Source organism: Bos indicus, chromosome 15 (genome assembly GCF_029378745.1).
Source record: "Bos indicus isolate NIAB-ARS_2022 breed Sahiwal x Tharparkar chromosome 15, NIAB-ARS_B.indTharparkar_mat_pri_1.0, whole genome shotgun sequence".
Taxonomy (NCBI): Eukaryota; Metazoa; Chordata; class Mammalia; order Artiodactyla; family Bovidae; genus Bos; species Bos indicus.
Window position 1 is genome coordinate 36032138 of NC_091774.1, and position 18644 is coordinate 36050781.

General features: G+C 48.2%; 1 protein-coding gene across 9 annotated transcripts in view; it reads left to right on the forward strand.

Moving 5' to 3' along the window:
- Positions 1 to 18644, forward strand: part of PLEKHA7 (pleckstrin homology domain containing A7) — a 228671-nt gene that overhangs the window by 190764 nt on the left and 19263 nt on the right. For 7 of the 9 annotated variants that reach the window (XR_011570851.1, XM_070803588.1, XM_070803589.1 and 4 more), the window contains 6 exons: positions 1800 to 1853; positions 7540 to 7620; positions 11244 to 11312; positions 11487 to 11567; positions 12756 to 12905; positions 13462 to 13563. Coding sequence is in view for 8 of the 9 variants with exons in the window: in XM_070803588.1 (XP_070659689.1) it covers positions 1800 to 1853; positions 7540 to 7620; positions 11244 to 11312; positions 11487 to 11567; positions 12756 to 12905; positions 13462 to 13563 (537 nt within the window). In the remaining variant the exon portion in view is untranslated. The remainder of the gene's footprint in view (positions 1 to 1799; positions 1854 to 7539; positions 7621 to 11243; positions 11313 to 11486; positions 11568 to 12755; positions 12906 to 13461; positions 13564 to 18644) is intronic. The other 2 variants (XM_070803590.1, XM_070803594.1) reach the window with 1 other exon arrangement.

An 18644-nucleotide genomic window follows, 5' to 3' on the forward strand; every position in this document is an offset into this window, starting at 1 on the left:
TGGCTTCTTTGCCTGTGAGTAGTGATTGCCAGGCTGGTGTGTGGTCACGTCCAAGGGCTGTGCTGGTTGTCATCCTTGTTGCCACCGTGGGCACTCCTTGCGATGCTGAAAGGTGTGTGTCAGCCCAGAAGGAGAAGGCATCATGTCCTCTCATCTGGACAGTGCCCTGCTGATTGACAGACCCTTAGCCTGGTGAACTTCACAGTAACGTGGAACAGGTTAGGTGAAACAGGTGGGGAAGTGATTTGCCCAGGATCCTGCAGTCAGGGGCATGCAAGACCGGAGCCGAATTGCAGGTCCTGTCTGGCACAGTGTTTCCAAGACATGGGGGGTTGTTGCAGGCAAGCTTCTTGCATGGCCAGGCAGTTGTTATCCTGGGCATCATCCTAAAGAAAATGCTGGTCCACACAAGGCTGGCCTCCTGGCTGCACAGAAGTAGGTAGGGGACAGATGAGGAGGGTGAGGAATTGTCACCTGCCTTACCTGTCCTATTTTAGTGGGATCTGAAGGACTCAGGAAATGTCTTTGGAAAAATGAGTCTAAGGCAACATATGCAAAAATCCTAAGTTGGGAATTTGGGTGATTTTTTAATAACATTGCTTGGCACTATCCCTCTTACTGCTGTGGAACTGGGCTGACTGAGGAAGTAGGAATGGGTAAGGAGACAGTTTAGGGTCGGAAATAAGACCTTAGAAGCCACTGGTGTACCTGGCCGTGGTCCTTAAGGCCTTCTTATGTTTTAAAACATTGCCTAAACATTTAGCATTATTTATTTATTCTTAAAAAATACTTCAGCAAGCCTGTAGTCTATTTTTTAATTTTGGGGGATTAAAAAAAAATCACACAACTTTTGGGATCTTAGTTCCCTGACTAGGGATCAAACCCATGCCCCCTGCGGTGGAAGTACAGCATCTTGACCACTGGGGAAGTCCCTGTTTTTGTTGGTATTACATCAGAGCTCTAAACCCAGACCGCTCTCGCAGCCCTGGCTTGCTGAGAGGCCTCTGAGCTGGCGGAGAAAGTGCCAGGACTGTTTTTCTGAAGCTTTCATAGTCCCTCTGCCTCACAGTTAGCTTCTGTAATCCATTACGTGGAAAGCACCAGTTCTAGGGAATCAGAGAGTCTTTTTCTTATTCTCACTGCTTCTGGTCATCATATTGAAGAACTCACCGGACTGTCAGAGATGACGCAGGCAGGTCGGTTTGCCTGGACCTTCCTGATCTAGCTCCCAGCACAGCCACCTTGACTTCATACTGAGCAAATGGAGCCAGAACTTCCAGGGCACTTTATTGGAGCCTCAGGTCCTTATCCTCCTGGAACCCAGGGTCTTAAGGGGACTCCCTGGGTCACCTGCGTCATCTCCATGCCTCTTCCAGGCACCAGTCTGCACTGATCAGGGGTCATTTTCCTCTGCGCAGTGCAGAGGTCTGGCGACCAGGTTTGGAACGTAGCATGTCCCTCAGGCAGACCCCTCTAGCTTTGTGTCCGGAGCTCACCTCCACCTCAGCTGTGCTGCTGTCCTAGCCCTCTGATAGGATGTGTGCTGGCCCCCTGCTCCCCCTCAGACTGTCCCCAGCCCATGGTGGGGCACGCTGGCTTTCCCCCCATGGTGGACCCGTGAGATCCGCCATGCTGAGGGGCTCTGAGCTGCACCAAGACATTTGTGCTTCCTCTGTGGCTCGGATGTTGTCCTCCTGTGGTCTCGTCCCTGAAGCTGCACCGTGTAAATGATTCACACTTGAAGGGACACCTTTGGGTTTTCATAGCTGGCTTTTTTTCTCTCTCTGCTTCATTTGAAGGCTGACGATACCTACCTCCAGCTGAAGAAAGACCTGGAGTACCTGGACCTAAAGGTGAGTGGCCTCAGGGGTCTGCTTTCCTTGGCGCTTACCTTTCTGAGTGTGAGCCTCATCGGAGACCAGCCCCAAAGCCAGAGGCCTTGCAGGTCTTATAAATCTGGGTTTCAAATGAAGGTGTCTCCCATCTGAATCGGAAGGCGGAAGTTTTGTTTTGGTGTTTTTGATTTTTTTTTCTTTGGTTGCTGTGGCTTTGAAAATTTCATTTTTCAAATGGAATATAATAAACATATTACATTATATTGGTTCCAGGTATACAACAAAATGACATTTGTATGTATTAGGAAGTGATTGTAAGTCTGATTAACATCCATCACCATTCTTGGTAATGAATTCTTTTTTCCTGTGATGAGAACTTTTAAGATCTACTCTCTGAGCAACTTTCAAATATGCAATGTAGTATTAATAACTCTAGTCACCATGCTGTATATTACTGTCTCATGATTTATTTATTTTATAACCGGAAGTTTCTCCCTTTCAGAAGAGTTTTACTTCTTATCGCCTCAGATGCTGGGCTCTTAGTTTCTTATGAATTTTGCTGTCAGGTTTCTGGTTTACAAAATGAGGGCACACACTCTTGCTTTTTTCCTGTCCTTGGTTAGAACCACAAGGTCTCTCCAAATAATACCGAGTTGCTTCTTCAGAGCCTCCAGTGGGGTGGGAGTAGGTTTGGTTCACAGGGTGTCCCTGATGTGTGTTCTCAGGCACCGGTGGTTTGGTGGCTTCAGTTTTGTTGCTGGGAGAGCAGGTACCACACGGAATCCTGTGGCCCTGAGGGGTACTGTGGTCTTCCACCTGTGTTTAGGAGATGAACACCAGACCCCTCCCTGTAGGTGATGAAGTTCAGGCTCTAAGTCAACCTCCAGAGCGCAGAGAGAGCTGGGCAAGTTGCTGGAGAAGCGAGAGGCATTCTGCTGGGAAGAGAGCAGCTATTGTTTTGTTCCCACCGCTCTCCGAAAGCTCCCACTGTGAAAAGCACTTCTTATGACTGAGCCAGGACATAGACTGAAGGCATGTGACCTTTAATTTACCGTGGGTGTTAGAGGGCGGGCAAGGGCCCCCAAGGGAGGACACCCAGGTGACGGTCACTGAGGCATGCCTCCCTCAGCCCCCAGGGTACCTGGCTTGACATATTTTTAACCCGGGCTCATCATCTAGCCTGGCAGAAGCAGGACTATGAGCACTGGGTCCTCAGGCAGCAGATGAGAGGCCTCCCCACTCTGAGGCAAGATCAAGGCCTTTGATTAGGAATCGCTCAGTTAACTTACTATTTGTTAATAACTTGAGTGTTTGTGCTATACCCAGCTCAGAGAAACTGGGGGAGAGGCAAGAGAAAAACTGAGGCTTTCTTTCTTTCTTTTTTTTTTTTTGAGGATTTCTTTCCTTGAGAAACTTCCAAATGCTCTGGGTTGGGGAAAGAAAATATCCTGAAATAACACAGATTTATGGCAAGGAGTGTATAAAGATGTGTCTGGCTCAGTGCTCAGATCTGAGAGAGTGAGGATCCCCGTGGGCTGATGTGTCAGCAAGGCTTCTGGAGGCGGCGGCATGTGTCTGGAGCCTTGAAGAACCAGAGGGCTTGGGTTGGTTGAAATTAAAGGGAAGGGAACGGTGGGAGCCAGGGTGTGGCTGGGGCTCAGGGGACGTGGGGGCAGATTGTCCATGTTCCTGAATCTGTCCTAGGCTTTAGGAAGGAAGGTGCAGTGAACAAAAGTCAGACTTGGCTTTCATAGCTGAGCTAAACAAAGAGGGTTCTCTCAAAACCCTAGCTTATGTGGTCTTTAGGTCACGCAGAACATGAGTAGGTGTTGTCGGTGGTGGCAGTCAGGCTTCAGGATGCCAAGTGCTCAGACATGGTGGCATGGGCCAGATGGGCAACCCAGCCCAGCCTCCAGTACTCTGATCCTGGGGAGGTCCTTCCACCATGCCCACCTTCCCCGTCTGACCTAGAGCGAGGATCAGCAGCCCCCGATCTCCACCTGCTCTGGGTATCCCCACATCCTTGTTCCCTGACCTCACCGTGCCCCCGTTCAGTTCTTTCACTCCGGCTCCGGGGTCATGCAGGCCACACAGAAATATCTGTAGAGCATCCGTGATGTTACCTGGGCCTGTGGGAGAGGCGTGGCTCACGGCAGCACACGTGTACCTCGTAGAACTCTTCAGCCAGCTTGGTGCATGGTGCAAGGGAACTTAATAAAGCGCCTGAGCCAGAGTCACAGGAAATAGCTGTCTTCTGATTCCCATCCGTGTGGGATAGCTGATCTCACAGTGGGTCCTAGAGAGAAGATCCAGCTCAGGTTTGTTTAAAGATTGTAGTAGTGTGTGTGCTAAGTCTCTTGAGTCATGTCCAACTCTTTGTGACCCGCTGGATGCAGCCCACCAGGCTCCTCTGCCCATGGGATTCTCCAGGCAAGAGTAGTGGAGTAGGTTACCATGGCTTCCTCCAGGGGATCTTCCAGACCCAGGGATCAAACCTGCGTTGAGCTAAAGGGATTGAGAGAGAGGGGAGGGGTAACTGAGGCACAGGATGATGGAGCAGAGCCAGAAGGCCCTGTGAGTCCTGACTCCCCACAGAAACTGAAGAGCCACAGAGGGTATGCGTGTCAGTCACCATGAATTACTTCACTTCTGTTCAATTAAGTAACCCCTGTAAGTAGCCCTATAAAGGAGGTGGTGTTATATTTTTCACTAACTGAACCTCAAAGAAATAAACAACTTTCCCAAGGCTGTGTTGGTAGTCACCGAGGAATCCGTACTTGGGTGTAGCACTGACTCTGAAACTGGTGCTCTTAAGCCCCCTGCCTCCCGGCCGCTTTTACAGTACCGCCTCTACTACTGTGGACGCAAAGCCATTCGGTTTTTTATGGAGCTGAACTGGGATTTTTCTGCCAGGAAATGTGCACAATGTGATAGAGAGAGGCAAGGTGGATCCTTGTGTCTTTACCAGCTAGGAGACGTGTGTGACCAAAACAGTAGCTCACGATTGGAAATTGTCACTGTTTGTCATGAAAAACAGCTGTGTCGATGCCAGCACTTCACTGCTCTTATACTCGTTACTCCGGTTGCTAAGCTCCTCTTAGAGAACCCGTCCCCCAGTGACAGCACCAGCAGGTGAGAGACACTTGGCTTACCAGCAGCATGTGTGGGGAAAGATGCCGGGGTTTGTGCTGTGAGTCACTTTCAGAAAGGTTGACATCTGAATGGGTGTGTAGCCCAACCTGGGCGCGGAGATGCCGCTGAGCACACCCCTGCTGTGACCAGCTTCTTGGGAGAGGTTCCTCTTGGGTCCTCATGAGGAGAGCTAAGCCTTTCTGGAGAAAGATAGTCTCCCTGCCCCCACCAGGTGGGCCTAGGGTCCCCCATGTCTCTATCCCAAATGCCACAGACTTGAGGATCCCAAGCCCATGTCCCATCAGCTGATCCTCATCTTCCAGAACCAGTTGGTGGTGGGTGCTTGCCCATGTGTTGTGGAGTCTGGTCTGAGCATTCCTTCTGGGTCCCAAAGGATCAAGTAGAAGCAGACTCCACTGTCTTAAAAAATGCTGTGTGTTAGTGTTCTTTGGAAATGTTTATTTCCCTGGCATTTTACTTGATGTTGCCAGGGTGGAAAGGATTTCACGTTGATTAAGCATCTGTTCCTGCCTGGCATTGTTTGGGCACCTGATTTTCATCATCTCACTTAAATCCTCTGTGAGCAAATACGAATTATTATCCCCACCACACTAATCAAATTACCCAGAGAGGTAATTTCTGCAAAGTTAGGCAACTGAGATTCGAACCCTGTGACTAACTTCACACCTGCCTCCTTTCTTCCGTGTGCCATGTACTGATTCTAAGCCTGCCCTGAAGTTGTATTCACTGAGTTGTATTTTTGGCATTAATGTTCTGCTCTTCAGAACCCTACACCTAAGCTAGGTCTAAAAAGCAGGTGTGAGGGTTTGCAGTTATTCACAGCTTGAATTATTTTTATGTAACTGGAAAGCACAGCTGGGAAAGTGAGGTGGGGAGAGGGTACCTGCAGCCACATTAGATGGAGCAGTTGCAATCAGCCCCAGAGGGGCTCTTGTCCCTGGTGAGGGACGTTATCAGTGGCTCCAGGTGCCTGGTCTCTGGACTTTTTCTGACTGAGCTTGAGATCGGGGCTTCTCTGTTCAGAGTCTGTTTCTGGAGTAGAATCTCTTAAGTCATGGTCTGGGACATCATCTGTCTCAGGATGGCCAGGAGCTTGATTTAAAAAATTGCAGGTGTGGAGGATGCTGGGCATCTCTGGAAATGATGCCCAGAATTCTGTGTTTTTAAAAATCAAGCTCTGGGGGGATTCTTGTGCACAGAAAGTTGAGGTCTGTTGTTCTGGAGAGAGGTTGTTAACCTTGGTCATGAACTAGAGCAACCAGGTGTTTTTAAAACCCTTTAGAGACTCTGATTTAATTGGCAGTACTCAAGTATACCCTTTAAGAAGGAAAGAATGGGAGGGAAGGAACGAAACAAAAACTCCCTAGGTGTTTCTCATGTGTAGCTGTGGCTGAGAAACATGGTTTCAAAGCAGTGATCCTCAAAATGTGATCCCAGATTGACAGTGTCAGCACTTCCTAGGAATTTGTCAGAAATGTGAAATGTTGGGTCCCACCCCAGAGCTGCTTAGTGAGAACCATTGGTGATGGGGCCCAGCAAATTTGTATATTCACAGCCCTCCAGGTGATTCTGAAGGATGCTCGAGTTTAAGAACCCCTTTTTAGTGTAGTGGCTCCCACTCCTGGCTACCTATTAGACTCACCCAGAAGGGCTTTTCCCCACTCCAGTACTCTTGCCTGGAAAATCCCATGGACGGAGGAGCCTGGTGGGCTGCAGTCCATGGGGTCGCTAAGAGTCGGATACGACTGAGCAACTTCACTTTCACTTTTCACTTTCATGCATTGGAGAAGGAAATGGCAACCCACTCCAGAATTCTTGCCTGGAGAATCCCAGGGACGGGGGAGCCTGGTGGGCTGCCATCTATGGGGTCACACAGAGTCGGACACAACTGAAGCGACTTAGCAGTAGCAGCAGAAGGGCTTTTAAGAATCCCAGTGCCCAGGCCCCACCACAGACCAATTATATCCAAATTCTCTTGGAGTGGGACTCAGGCATCAGTATTTTTTAAAGCTCCTGTGTGATCACAGCATTGGAGGCAGAGATGAGATCCAGTCTTAGCAGGTGGGGACAGCGGTCCCTCAAGGGAGCTGGAAGCATTTGGTGTCATTGGTGAGACAATCGTTTAGGTGGTGACAGCGAGAGTCTGAGAGACCCAAGGTGGAAAATGTTGGTGGGGCTGAGACTAACGCATGGCTCCATGCTAAACCACAGATTCAGTATCTTTCAGTATGTGATGGGGGAGGACGCAGGAAGAAGCAGAGTCCCCTCTTGCCTTCAGAACCAGGAAGGACATGGGCACTGAAATCGGCGCTCTCACGAAGACCCTCCAGGCAGCGCTTAGGAGGCCGGTTTACAGATGAGGGAACTGAAATCTGGAAAGGTCCACTGGCTGGGAAGCAGCATAACCAGCTGAGACCCACTCATTAAAACTGCACAACACACATCCTCCTAAGGTTTCCCCTTGCCATGTCCCCAAATTCTGGCTCGTTCAAATGTCGTTTGATGTCTTACCTGTTACGTTTTGTTGTATTTGCCTTTCTGTTTGGAACAGATAAAAAATAATGAACCTTTGATCAACGTGCTTTACAAAGTGCTGAAGAAGTCAGCACGGGGCTGTCGGCCCAGGAGAAGCGTAAGATGACCTGATCTGTGTCTCCAGGCGGGGCCATTCCATTGCTTCTGGCTCAGTGCCGACTCCATCACTTGCTTAACCAGGGGCTCTCCTGACCGCCCCCAGGCTTCCTGCAAGTCATTTTCGGTTTATTTTCTTTCTACTGAAGCCCCCTCGGCGTTTTGGCTGGTGCACCAGGCTGAGCCTCTCATCTGTCGTGTTTTGTGACTCCATCTTTTGTGCTGCCGTCGGGGGGCGGAGCGGGGGCTTGCCTAGCTTGCCAGAAGCTTGTGTTGTGTTCCCATTCTTACTCGTCTGCCTCCATGGTGAGGGCTGCCCTAGAGCATGCGTTCCTGGGGAGGGAGCAGCAGTTCCTGGTCACCTTGGAGGAGCCGGGGTGTCCTGAGATTCTACCGTAGCCCTGATATTAGGGTGGCTCTACTTTGGGACAAGGTGTTGATGTTTGAAAACATTCTAGATCTGGACTAGAACAAAGCACCCACCTGCCCAGCACCCTCCTCTTTGAGAGATGCAGAGGCAGTGCCCTAAGCATGGCCAGCTCTTATAGCGTCCCACAGGAGGCTGCAGGTGGGAATGCAGGAGCTGTGTCCAGTCATCTGAAGCCCTGAGCGTAGGTGTCTTTGAGTGTACGGGAGGGGAGTTAGATGCCTGGGTGACCTGATGCCAAGAGTCTTTCAAATGAATGAGTGCCCACTAACTTCACTTTTTCTTGTGACTTAGTTGAACCCACAGTTGTGGACTCATAGTTAATGTTCTGAATGGATTTAAGCATTGCTATCACAAAGTGCAATTTGAGGAGGAAATTTAGATGTACGTATTGCTGTGACTATGTTTAGTAGCCTCGAGTCTCTGGAATGAAGCTAAATTTAGAAGCTTAAAGGGCCTGTGAGCTATCTAAACACTGTCCCGTAGCCTCTGCTCTGAAGCCTGTGACCTTTACCCCATAGAAAGAGGACTTAGGCCCTTAGCACAGCCAGCGCACCTGGTTTTGTTACATTCATGGACTCACTAAGCAAACGCTTCTCAAATAGCCTCAGTACTTTGGGCCCTGGTCTGGGCTTTGAGGTTACAGAGAAAATATGTGACAGTCCCCACAGTTACTCCTAAATAGATTACTGTCAAATGAGGGGAAACAGGTTGTCTACTAAGGCCCCTAGCAGTGGCAGACATCAGGTGTGCGAGGATGTCCCCGGATGGGCACCAGGCCCAGATGGAGGGAGGGAGACAGAAGAGCAGCGAGTGGGTCCCGTCAGCTGAGTTTCTAATCCTAATAGACTCGGTCACTTGAATTCCTAAGTTGTAGCACCTTAAAAGCCGCACATTAAGAGGGGACAAAGAGAAAGTTATTTCTTAGAAAAGAGAGAGTGCTAATATCCTGAGAGAGAGAAGAAACATTTTTATGTCAATCTGAAATGGAAATGAAAGCACAGAAATTTGGGAGCGTTTTGCTAGATAAGCAAATAGTCTTGAACACTAACTTCTAAGAAATTCTATATTACTGATTTTTGTAATGACTCTGATTCATCCCCAGAAAGGTCACATTTATATTCAGTATTCCATGAAGACAGTGAAGGACATACTTTTAGAAAGCTTTCTGAAAGTGCCCTTTTTGTGTAGAAATACCTCATTCCTTGCCTGACGGTGCTGGATAAATGAGTTATTGCTCAGTTGGACTCCCCGCCTTTGCTATTTCAGTATCAAAAACGTATCATCCAAAAGAAAGCTTCAGTGACAGAAAGGAAAGAGTTTTTGCTAAGAGGAAAAAATCCCCAAAGCATATCTCAATTTGAAACTGATTTCTTCCTAGGAAGCCAGCCAGGGTCAGCCCCTGGGAGAGCAGACAAGCACATGGCCCCTCACTTGGGCAAAGGACGGTGACACAGAGTGAAGGACCCCACCCTGTGCCTGCTGGGTTCCCGTGTCCTGCCTGGGAAGTTCAGCTGTCCGTGGTTCCCCAGGATTCATTCCCCTCCCTCCCTTCCCCACCACACACCCGCTGCCCTGCAGGAGCCAGCGCGGTCTGGGAAGTTCAGCTGTCCGTGGTTCCCCAGGATTCATTCCCCTCTCCCTTCCCCACCACACACCCACTGCCCTGCAGGAGCCAGCGCGGTCTGTTGTTGTGGATTGTTGTTGTGGTCAGTGTGTTCTGTGACTGTATTTGACTGTGTATGTACACATAATTTGCCAGTTTGAAGAGCAGAATTTGGCTGGATTCTACTTCTTTCTGGGATTGACCTACATATATTTCCCTTTCACCTACCTGGGAGGCAGTAAGCAATTTGCCTATTGCCTCCCAGAGTGCCAGGCCTTCCGTCCTGGGCTGACTTCCCCCAAGATAAAGACAGTGGTTCCTGTCCTCCACTGTGCCACCCAAGGGAGCAGGGGAACAGGCGGGGGTGGGTCTGCAGCCTAGATTTGCCCCTCAGCTCAGGGCATGAAGACGGCTTCTCCCCTGACCTTGACCTTTGGATCTGGGTACACAGATTTTGAGTTCTGAGGGGAATATCTGCTAGTCTATTTCTGCTTCTGATTCACACTCACAAACTGGATAGAGTAGGGAGGAAGTGAGGGCCGTTTCTCCAGCAGCTGTGTGTCCATCTGTAGTGGGACCCTCTGCGTAGTGCACACACCATCTCTCTCTGCTGTAGCTAGCTCCACCCTCCATTTCTCTGGCCAGATCTGCAAACCGGAGTTCAGCAAGATAGCCTCCCCTACAAGGGGCATTTGACCTGGCCATCCCTGACCATGGTTTGGCCATCGGGGTGCATCTGTGAAAAAGGTCCCTCTGTTCCTGCAGTTTTTGACAAAGAAGGAGACTTGGTGGAAATGGAAACATGGCCTAGAGAGTTACTGTTTAATTTCGTAGGGGCCAGTGAGTGAAGGGCGACATGTCGCCCACACTGGTCCAGGAAAGGATGGCAGATCTTGTGAAATTCTGCTGGCCCCTAAGTTTGGGTGGTTTTTGTCTGCCGCTTTGTGGTTTCTTTTCTTGAGAGGGCAGGGTAACTTGTATTGCAAGTTCAGACTAACCTCAGCTATTCAGGGATCAGTTGAAAACCCCAGCCAGGAATCACCCAGCTGCTTCTTCCTTTGACCAGATCCTCTTGCTAAACAGTGGAGAATGAGGAAGGCTGATCGTATTCATGGGGATGTGGGCTGCTCAGACTTCCTTGAACTAAGGGCTCAATGATACCCAAGGGATTTGCTAATTTTTCTTGGTCCACTCACTCCATAGCCCCGGGCGGGGGTCATGGACTTCTGTTAATTAGGTTTAACCCCAGATTTAGTAGCAAAACTCTGTCTTATCAGTGGCAAATCTTCTGTGATTCATACTGAACTCATTTGGATGAAATTTAAGCCTTTACTATTGATTCTGAACTTGAAAGTCTATATTTTCTTTGAGAAATTTGTAAGTACTAGTAAGATCTCATTTATTTTTTCCCTGAAATGAAATAAGCATAAAATTAAAGCAGGTATTGCCCATGTTTCTTCCCTTTCTGTGCCGTGATCCTCCCTACCACTGCCGAGATTTCCATACCTGTCTGTTGTAGGGCGAACATTCCCTCCTGAGTTCTGATTCTGAACCCCGTGGTTAAATCTTCTCTAAATTGTTCACCTCCCAGATGACAGGCCGGGATCTCCTCAAGGACCGAAGTCTGAAGCCGGTGAAGATCGCCGAGAGTGACATTGACGTGAGTGAGCTGGGTTTCAGGCCGACCCTCGCCTGCCCGCTGCCCCCAGGCCCGGGATGGGCTGCTTCAGGCAGGGCTTGGATGGTTCCGTAGCCACAGGCTTTCGGGTCACTCTCCAAGGCCGTGCCCTTTCCTCATGCTCCCAGGCCCTCTTCAACCTGTTCTTGTTCACAGGTCAAGCTGAGCGTCTTCTGTGAACAAGATAGGGTCCTCCAGGACTTGGAAGACAAGATACGAGCCCTTAAGGAGAACAAAGTGTGTATCAGTTTTGTGTAATCTTGGGCTGGGTGGCGGGGCTTTTGTCATCTTGTCTTTCCTCAATATAGACTGGACTCTCGTGTGAGTATTGGACGGCAGGTATTCCTTTATCTAGAACAGTGTCTGAATTTTAAGGGTATCTTGTGGGGTTTCTGTCTGAACCCAGAGGAAGCCTTGTGGGGCAACCTCAGCCTACTTATTCCAAATACCATGTCCCCAACCTTAATTCTGCCCTGACGCAGCTCTCCCCAGCAGCCCTGAGAGGTAGGCCTGGCTTGTAGTGATGATGCCACACCCCTGAACCCCAGGGATGGGGGGCCGTCTTGGGGGAAGTGGCCAGAGTCGTAATGCGGCAGAGGTTGTCTCTTCCTAAGCTTCCTTTCCTCTAAGGATCTTGACTGTAGAGGAAGCAAGTGTGGAGTGGAGGAATGGGCTGGTAACCACTGATATTTGGTCTCTTAGACACTTTGTGTGAACTTTTTTCTGCATTTTAACAAGGCGTTATATTCATGGTACTCAAAAGTTTATAAATAACATGGCTTTTTTTTTTTTTTTTAATAAAAAGGGTTGGTTTATTATAGTTTAAATACATAAATTGAACATTCAAACATCTTAATGTTAAACTTTAGAAATAAAAATTTAACATTCAAGCAGGAGTATAGTTTACAAGGAACACCCAAGAAAGGTAATTTGTTATCTAATCCAGAATATTGAAAAGATCACTTAATGGTGAATAAAATGGTTTAACCAGCAGTCCTAGTTTGGCCAAGATGTTAATTACGACAGTGGTTCCATACCTGAGAAGAAATTACTAAATAAATCTCATAGGCTAAACAACAGGACTTGGCTTATAATTTTCTTCTTCAACAGCTTAGAGAGGTTTTTCCATCTGTTCTTTGATTTACCTCATAGTTTATCCCCTTAAGGAGTGGATGGCCTTATGCCCACTTTATAGATGATGAAACTGAGGCACAGAACTGTTAAGCGATTTGTCCTAAGAGGCCACCCAGTGGGCAGACAAAGTCAGAGCTGGACTCAGAGGCCTTGACTCTCAGGCCCCTAGCTGGGTGCTGGCCTCTTCAGTCTTGCTTAGATCCAGCAGGTTTGTTTAGCTTCTGGCCTGGCAGGGGGCCACCAGGGAATTGTCTTGCTATCCTCTTGCTCTTTGGCCCTGGTCCGGCTCAGGACCAGCTAGAGTCGGTGCTGGAGGTGTTGCACAGACAGATGGAGCAGTACCGAGACCAGCCCCAGCACCTGGAGAAGATTGCCTACCAGCAGAGGCTGCTGCAAGAGGACCTTGTCCACATCCGGGCCGAGCTCTCCAGAGAGTCCACCGTGCGTAGATGCTCCCCTGGCCCCACCCCTGCCCCTCCAGGATGGGCTGGGAGGGGGCTGCTTTTCTTGTCTCCCAACCTATAGTTGAGAAGGTGGCCAGGGGCGAGAGTCTTGGCATAGCAGAACTCCTCCAGACTGCCTCCTGACAGTAGCTTACTTTGTCAGGGGTGACACGTCCGTCTCTACCGGTGCCTTAAGGTGCATGCTGTCAGTGCCTCTGGGTGACTGCAGTGACACCCAAGGGGTCAGCCATCTCAGAGCAGCCTGCACAGCTATTCCCCTGATCTGTGTGCAGTTAACTCTGAGATGTCAGAATTTCTGCTCTTTAATTTGTCTGTCTGATGTGGTGCAGGCCCTTTCTGCCAGAGCTGGGAACCAAAGCACCCACAGGGGTGGGAGACGGGACAGTGCAGGTGGCCTGAGACGCATCAGGCACCCCTTGCCCTCTTCCCTTGTAGTTGGGTCAGCAGTGCTCAGGAGTACAGGGGTTCTTGGGGCCTTCTGAGGGGGTGGGCTTGGGATAACTAAGAATCAGAGGCATTTCTTTGATCCACAGGAGATGGAAAATGCTTGGAATGAGTACCTAAAGCTAGAAAGAGATGTGGAGCAGCTAAAGCAGACCCTGCAGGAGCAACACAGAAGAGCCTTTTTCTTCCAGGTGACCCAAGGGCTCTTCATCCCTTCTGAGCTCTGATTTCTTCTTGGAGTCTTCACTTACGGGGGCTGTGAGCCCTACCCAGAGGTCTTCTCTTTGTCCATCTGAACTCAGCCTGCTCACCACCCCAAGCTGTCTCTTTGGGAACGCTTGCCACTGCCAGGCTGTCATGAGAAGCGTCATCTCAGCTCCCCCTGCCTCTCTGCTCTCAGAGACAAGTTCCTTGGCATTTTTCTAAGGGTTTCTCTACCAATTATCTGGGGAAACAGCCCCAAGAGGAGATGGTACTGACCTTGAGAACCTTACAGGGGCTGGAGGGTGATCTGTGTTCCTTGTCCTTGGCCCTGTCTTGGGTTCCTAACTGCTCACTTAGCAGCAGGAAGCCCTGTCTCTTCCCCTCCCTGACTCCTGAGGATAGATGCTATCAAGCCCTCACCGGATCAGTAGTGTGAATTCAGGCCAGATGGGGCGATACCCATTACTGTGGGCCCTGCCTCACTCAGGATAGGCAGCCTTAGAGCCCTGCCTTCCCTACCTTAAAACCAGGCCACCCCGTTGATAGCTGCCTCTGCCTCCAAAGGTGAAAGAAAGAAAGGCCCTGTGTGGTTTTCCTTCTTCAGGTTGGGTCTTCCAGCTGCCAGTGTTCCTCCACTGGAGCGCCCAACCGGGCTTCCACCCCACCCTCAAAATTCTGAAAATGGAAAATAACCTGCTTTTGAACTCAGCTTCAGATCTGTACCCCCTCTTCAGGACCCTGACATAATTCTATTTATTTGAAGTCAGCAAGCATTGAATTGAGGCTTCTTGTGTACGAGGCACCGTGCTGGGCCAGCTTTGGGGCGAAGCTTGCTAATTGGTGAACTAGTTCTAGCCAGGCCTCTTCGTTCAAGTGATTTAATGAATGTGTTGACTCTCTGCACATCAGCATCACCCCAGAAAACTGAAGGAATTTGGGAGAAGGTTTAGGTTTGTGGACTAAGAGGCTTTTCCCAGACCCTGCTGTGCTTTTACTCACCATTTCAAGCTGGTCCCAGAGAGCTTACTCCAGGACCACGTGGAGGAGATTCTTGCCTGTGGTTCAGGGTTGGCCTATGAGGTTACCTAGAATTTGTTTATCTCCTGTGGCTATTGGGTTTTTCCATAATTTTCCTTCATTTGAGCTGTTTCCTTTTCTTTTTGTATCCCCAGATTTAGCATGGTGGCTTAAAAATAAATAGGTGGATATTCTTGGCAGAGTCCTTCAAATGATTGTTTCTAGTTACTAGTTCCTTGAACTATTTCATTACACTTATCTTCTTGGACTTCAACCATCCACATTAATTTCAGCAGTGATTTTTCTTTTTTTAGCTTTTCATTCCTTTTGTTTCTTTAATTGTGCAGGTAACACACAAATGCATCTCTCTGAAAAGTCCACACAATGAGAAACAAGACCAGAAAAAGACACGAAAGCCCTCCTTCCTTCCTTCCCTTCTCTGTCCTGGTCCCGTCACCTTCCCTGCATGTGGTCAGCACCATTAGACCGTGACCTATGCCTTTCCAAATGAATGCCCGTATGTAGTATCATATAAGTTATTGGGGGAGGCAGTTGGGTTTACTTAAAGAGGAATCATACTTAACATGTTGTTTGGTAACTTGCTTTTTTGTCATAACTTTTGTTACGGAAATCTTTCCAGGAAAGATACCCCTAGGTTTATGCTGCCCCACATGATAGCTATTTAAATTGAAACATAAATTAATTAAAATGAACTAAATAAAAATGTATTCCTTAGTCACACTAGAATCAATTCATATGCTCAGTAGCCACATGTGGCTAGTGGCTTCTGTGTTGGACAGCACACGTTATAGAAGATTTCTATAATCTCAGAAATTGTGTTAGACTTTGTTGGTCTAAGTGAATGGAATTAGTTCTTGACTGCTGCATAGTATTTCATAGGTGGATGTCCCACGCTTTATTAGCCATTCCTCTTCCGATGGGCATTTAAGTTATTTGCAGTGTTTTCCTTTTGTAAATGGTGCCACAATGAGCATCTATCTAATTGCCTATCAGAACTTATTTATGAGCATTTATCTAAAATAAGCTCCTAGAAGTGGACTTGTTGAGTTGAAATGAGTACACATACTTTTTAATTTGTGAGATTTTTTTTTTAATTGAAGTATGATGAGTTCACTGTGTCATGCCAATCTCTGCTGTGTAGTGAAGTGACTCAGTTATACATACACATTCTTTTTTAAGACTCTTTTTCCATTGTGGCTTATCACAGGATATTGAATATAGTTCCCCGTGCTATGCATTAAGACCTTGTTGTTTATCCATTCTAAATGTAATAGTTGGCATCTGCCAACCCAAAACTCCAGTCCCTCATTCTCCCTCCCCCCCTCACCCTTGGCAACAGGAACTCCTGGTCTCTGTGTCGACAAGCCAGTTTCTGTCTCGAGGACACGTTCATTTGTGCCATATTGTAGATCCCACATATGTTGTGTCCAAATGTTTGTGACCCCATGGACTATAGCGTGGCAGGCTTCTCTGTCCTCCACTACCTCCCAGAGTTCACTCAAATTCATAACCATCAAGTCGGTGATGCTATTAACCATCTTATCCTCTGCTGCCCTCTTCTCCTTTTGCCTTCAGTCTTTCCTAGCATCAGTGTCTTTTCCAATGAATTGGCTCTTCACATAAGGTGGCCAAAATATCACATATAAGTGATATCATATGATATTTTTCTCTTTCTGACTTAAGTATGATAATCTCTAGTTGCATCCATGTTGCTGCAAATGGCATTATTTCGTGCTTTTTTGTGGCTGAGTAGTATTCCATTGTATATATGTACCACATCTTCTTTACCCATCCATCTGTCAATGGGCATGGGTTGTTGCATGTTCTGGCTATTCTGAATAGTGCTGCTATGAACATAGGGGTGCATGTATCTTTTTGAATTATAGTCTGTTCTGAGTATATTCCCAGGAATGGGATTGCTAGACCATATGGTAGTTTGTTTAGTTTTCTGAGGAAGCTCCATACCGTTTTCCATAGTGGCTGCACCAACTTATATTCCCACCTATAATGTCCAAGAGTTCCCTTTTCTCCACACCCTCTCCAGCATTTGTTAGTTGTAGGCTTTTTAACAATGGCCATGAATTGAGTATACCTCTTAAATATTAGCAGGTAACTCAAAACCACCCTCTAAAAGGCTGCATTCATTTGCCCTCCCACTCACAGTGCCTGAGAGTACTGAACTGTTTGCCCAAATCCTCGCCAACACTTGATGTTATCAACCTCCTTAGTTTTTGCCAGTCTGCCTGCTAAAAAAGGACATCAGGCTTCTATTTCCTTTTATCTAATTACTAGTAGGTTAAACATCTTCCCATGTGATTATTGGCTATTTGTGTTTCTACTGTGCCTGAGTTCTTGGTGACTTAACACGCAGCAGGCCTGGAATCCTTTTTTCCCCTCCCCCAAACAGATGGGTACAACATGTGGGTCTTGTCACAGGCTTTGTAGAGAACTTAGTCCTGTAAGTTACTAGGAGATAGGCCAGTCTGAAGCCAGGGCCCTGCAGCTTGATTTCTACCTAGCCTAGTGGCATTGCTCATGCTTTCCCTGAGTGCCACAGTGCCCTGGGGAGCTCACAAAGCCTTCCTTTGAGCAGGCTCAGTGTTAACTTCTTTGGTGTAATTCTAGGCCAGGCAAGCTGTGAGCGTCCTAAATAAATCATTGACACTGGAGATAGGCTTGCAGCCCCATATGCAAATTCTCAGTAATGAGGCTTGGAAACTCACCTCTCTTTAGCCAGCATTGGCTGTGAGAAAGCCCACAGCCTTTTCAGCAAAGATAAGTGGCTTTATTTAGGAAGATCCTCACGGCCACCTGAGTAGACAAACCAGAGGATAAAAGAACGTGCAAGTGACTGTGAGAGTCAGTGATAGGTGAGGCTACCTGTAGGTGTCCCTACTTCCGGACAGTGAGTTCAGACCTTTGCTGAGCGAAGTCCATAGGAGCCTTCCAGCCCATTGTGATGCAAGGACACAGGAATGAAACCCCACTCTGCTGCTCCCCCAAAAGCTTCCTTTACCTTGTTGTTCAGTTCTGAAATTCCATCGTCCTTGGAGAAAGATACAAGTTCTCTGGGCTTTGCTTTTCTCTGCTCTTCTCTTACATATTGGGGTGACAGGGAAAATGGGGGCAGGATTGTGAACTGACAGGGGGAACTACGCCAGGTAGACTGCCAGGGGAGGAGAGAGAGCGATAACCTTAACCCCACACCCCTCCTTTACCAGCCCTCTGCTTGGGGGCCTCAGCTCTAGAGATAATCCCCTTAGCTCAGTAACGTGTCTGTCTTAGGACCCTTGTACCTTAAGGGGAAGCTGAGCGTTAAGCCTGCTATTTGCACATCAGCCCTAAGGATGTGCACTGGTGTTGGACGGGCCGAGAGAGTAGAAGAGCCCCGCTTAGGAGGGAGGCTTCAGACGTCTGTTGTCCTGGCTATTGGGCAGTATTTGGTCAGGGAATTTTATGTAATTGGGCCTTTACTTATTCAACATTCATGTACTGAGAAGCTGCTCAGTGCCGGGCCCCGGGGGGAGGTATCCAGGAGCAGTGATCCACAAATATTACACACATGAGAACTCTTCCAGGTGAGGCTGGCAGGGAACCTTGAGAGGAAATACAGGTGTGGAGCCTTCCTTTTTAAGTCCATGACGTGGGACATGATAATTTTAAAGTTAAAAGAATACCATATCTGATGTATAAACAACTCCATTAAAAGATGCCCACGATCCCTTAGTCAAGCAGACCCTGCTCACCTCTTTCTAGGGCATCTTCCCAGGTGGTTTTGGTTACAACTTATCACAGTGTGCACATGGTCATGTTCAGTTCAGTTCAGTTGCTCAGTCGTGTCCAACTCTTTGTGACCCCATGAATCGCAGCACGCCAGGCCTCCCTGTCCATCACCAGCTCCCAGAGTTCACTCAGACTCACATCCATCAAGTCAGTGATGCCATCCAGCCATCTCATCCTCTGTCGTCCCCTTCTCCTCCTGCCCCCAATCCCTCCCAGCATCAGAGTCTTTTCCAATGAGTCAACTCTT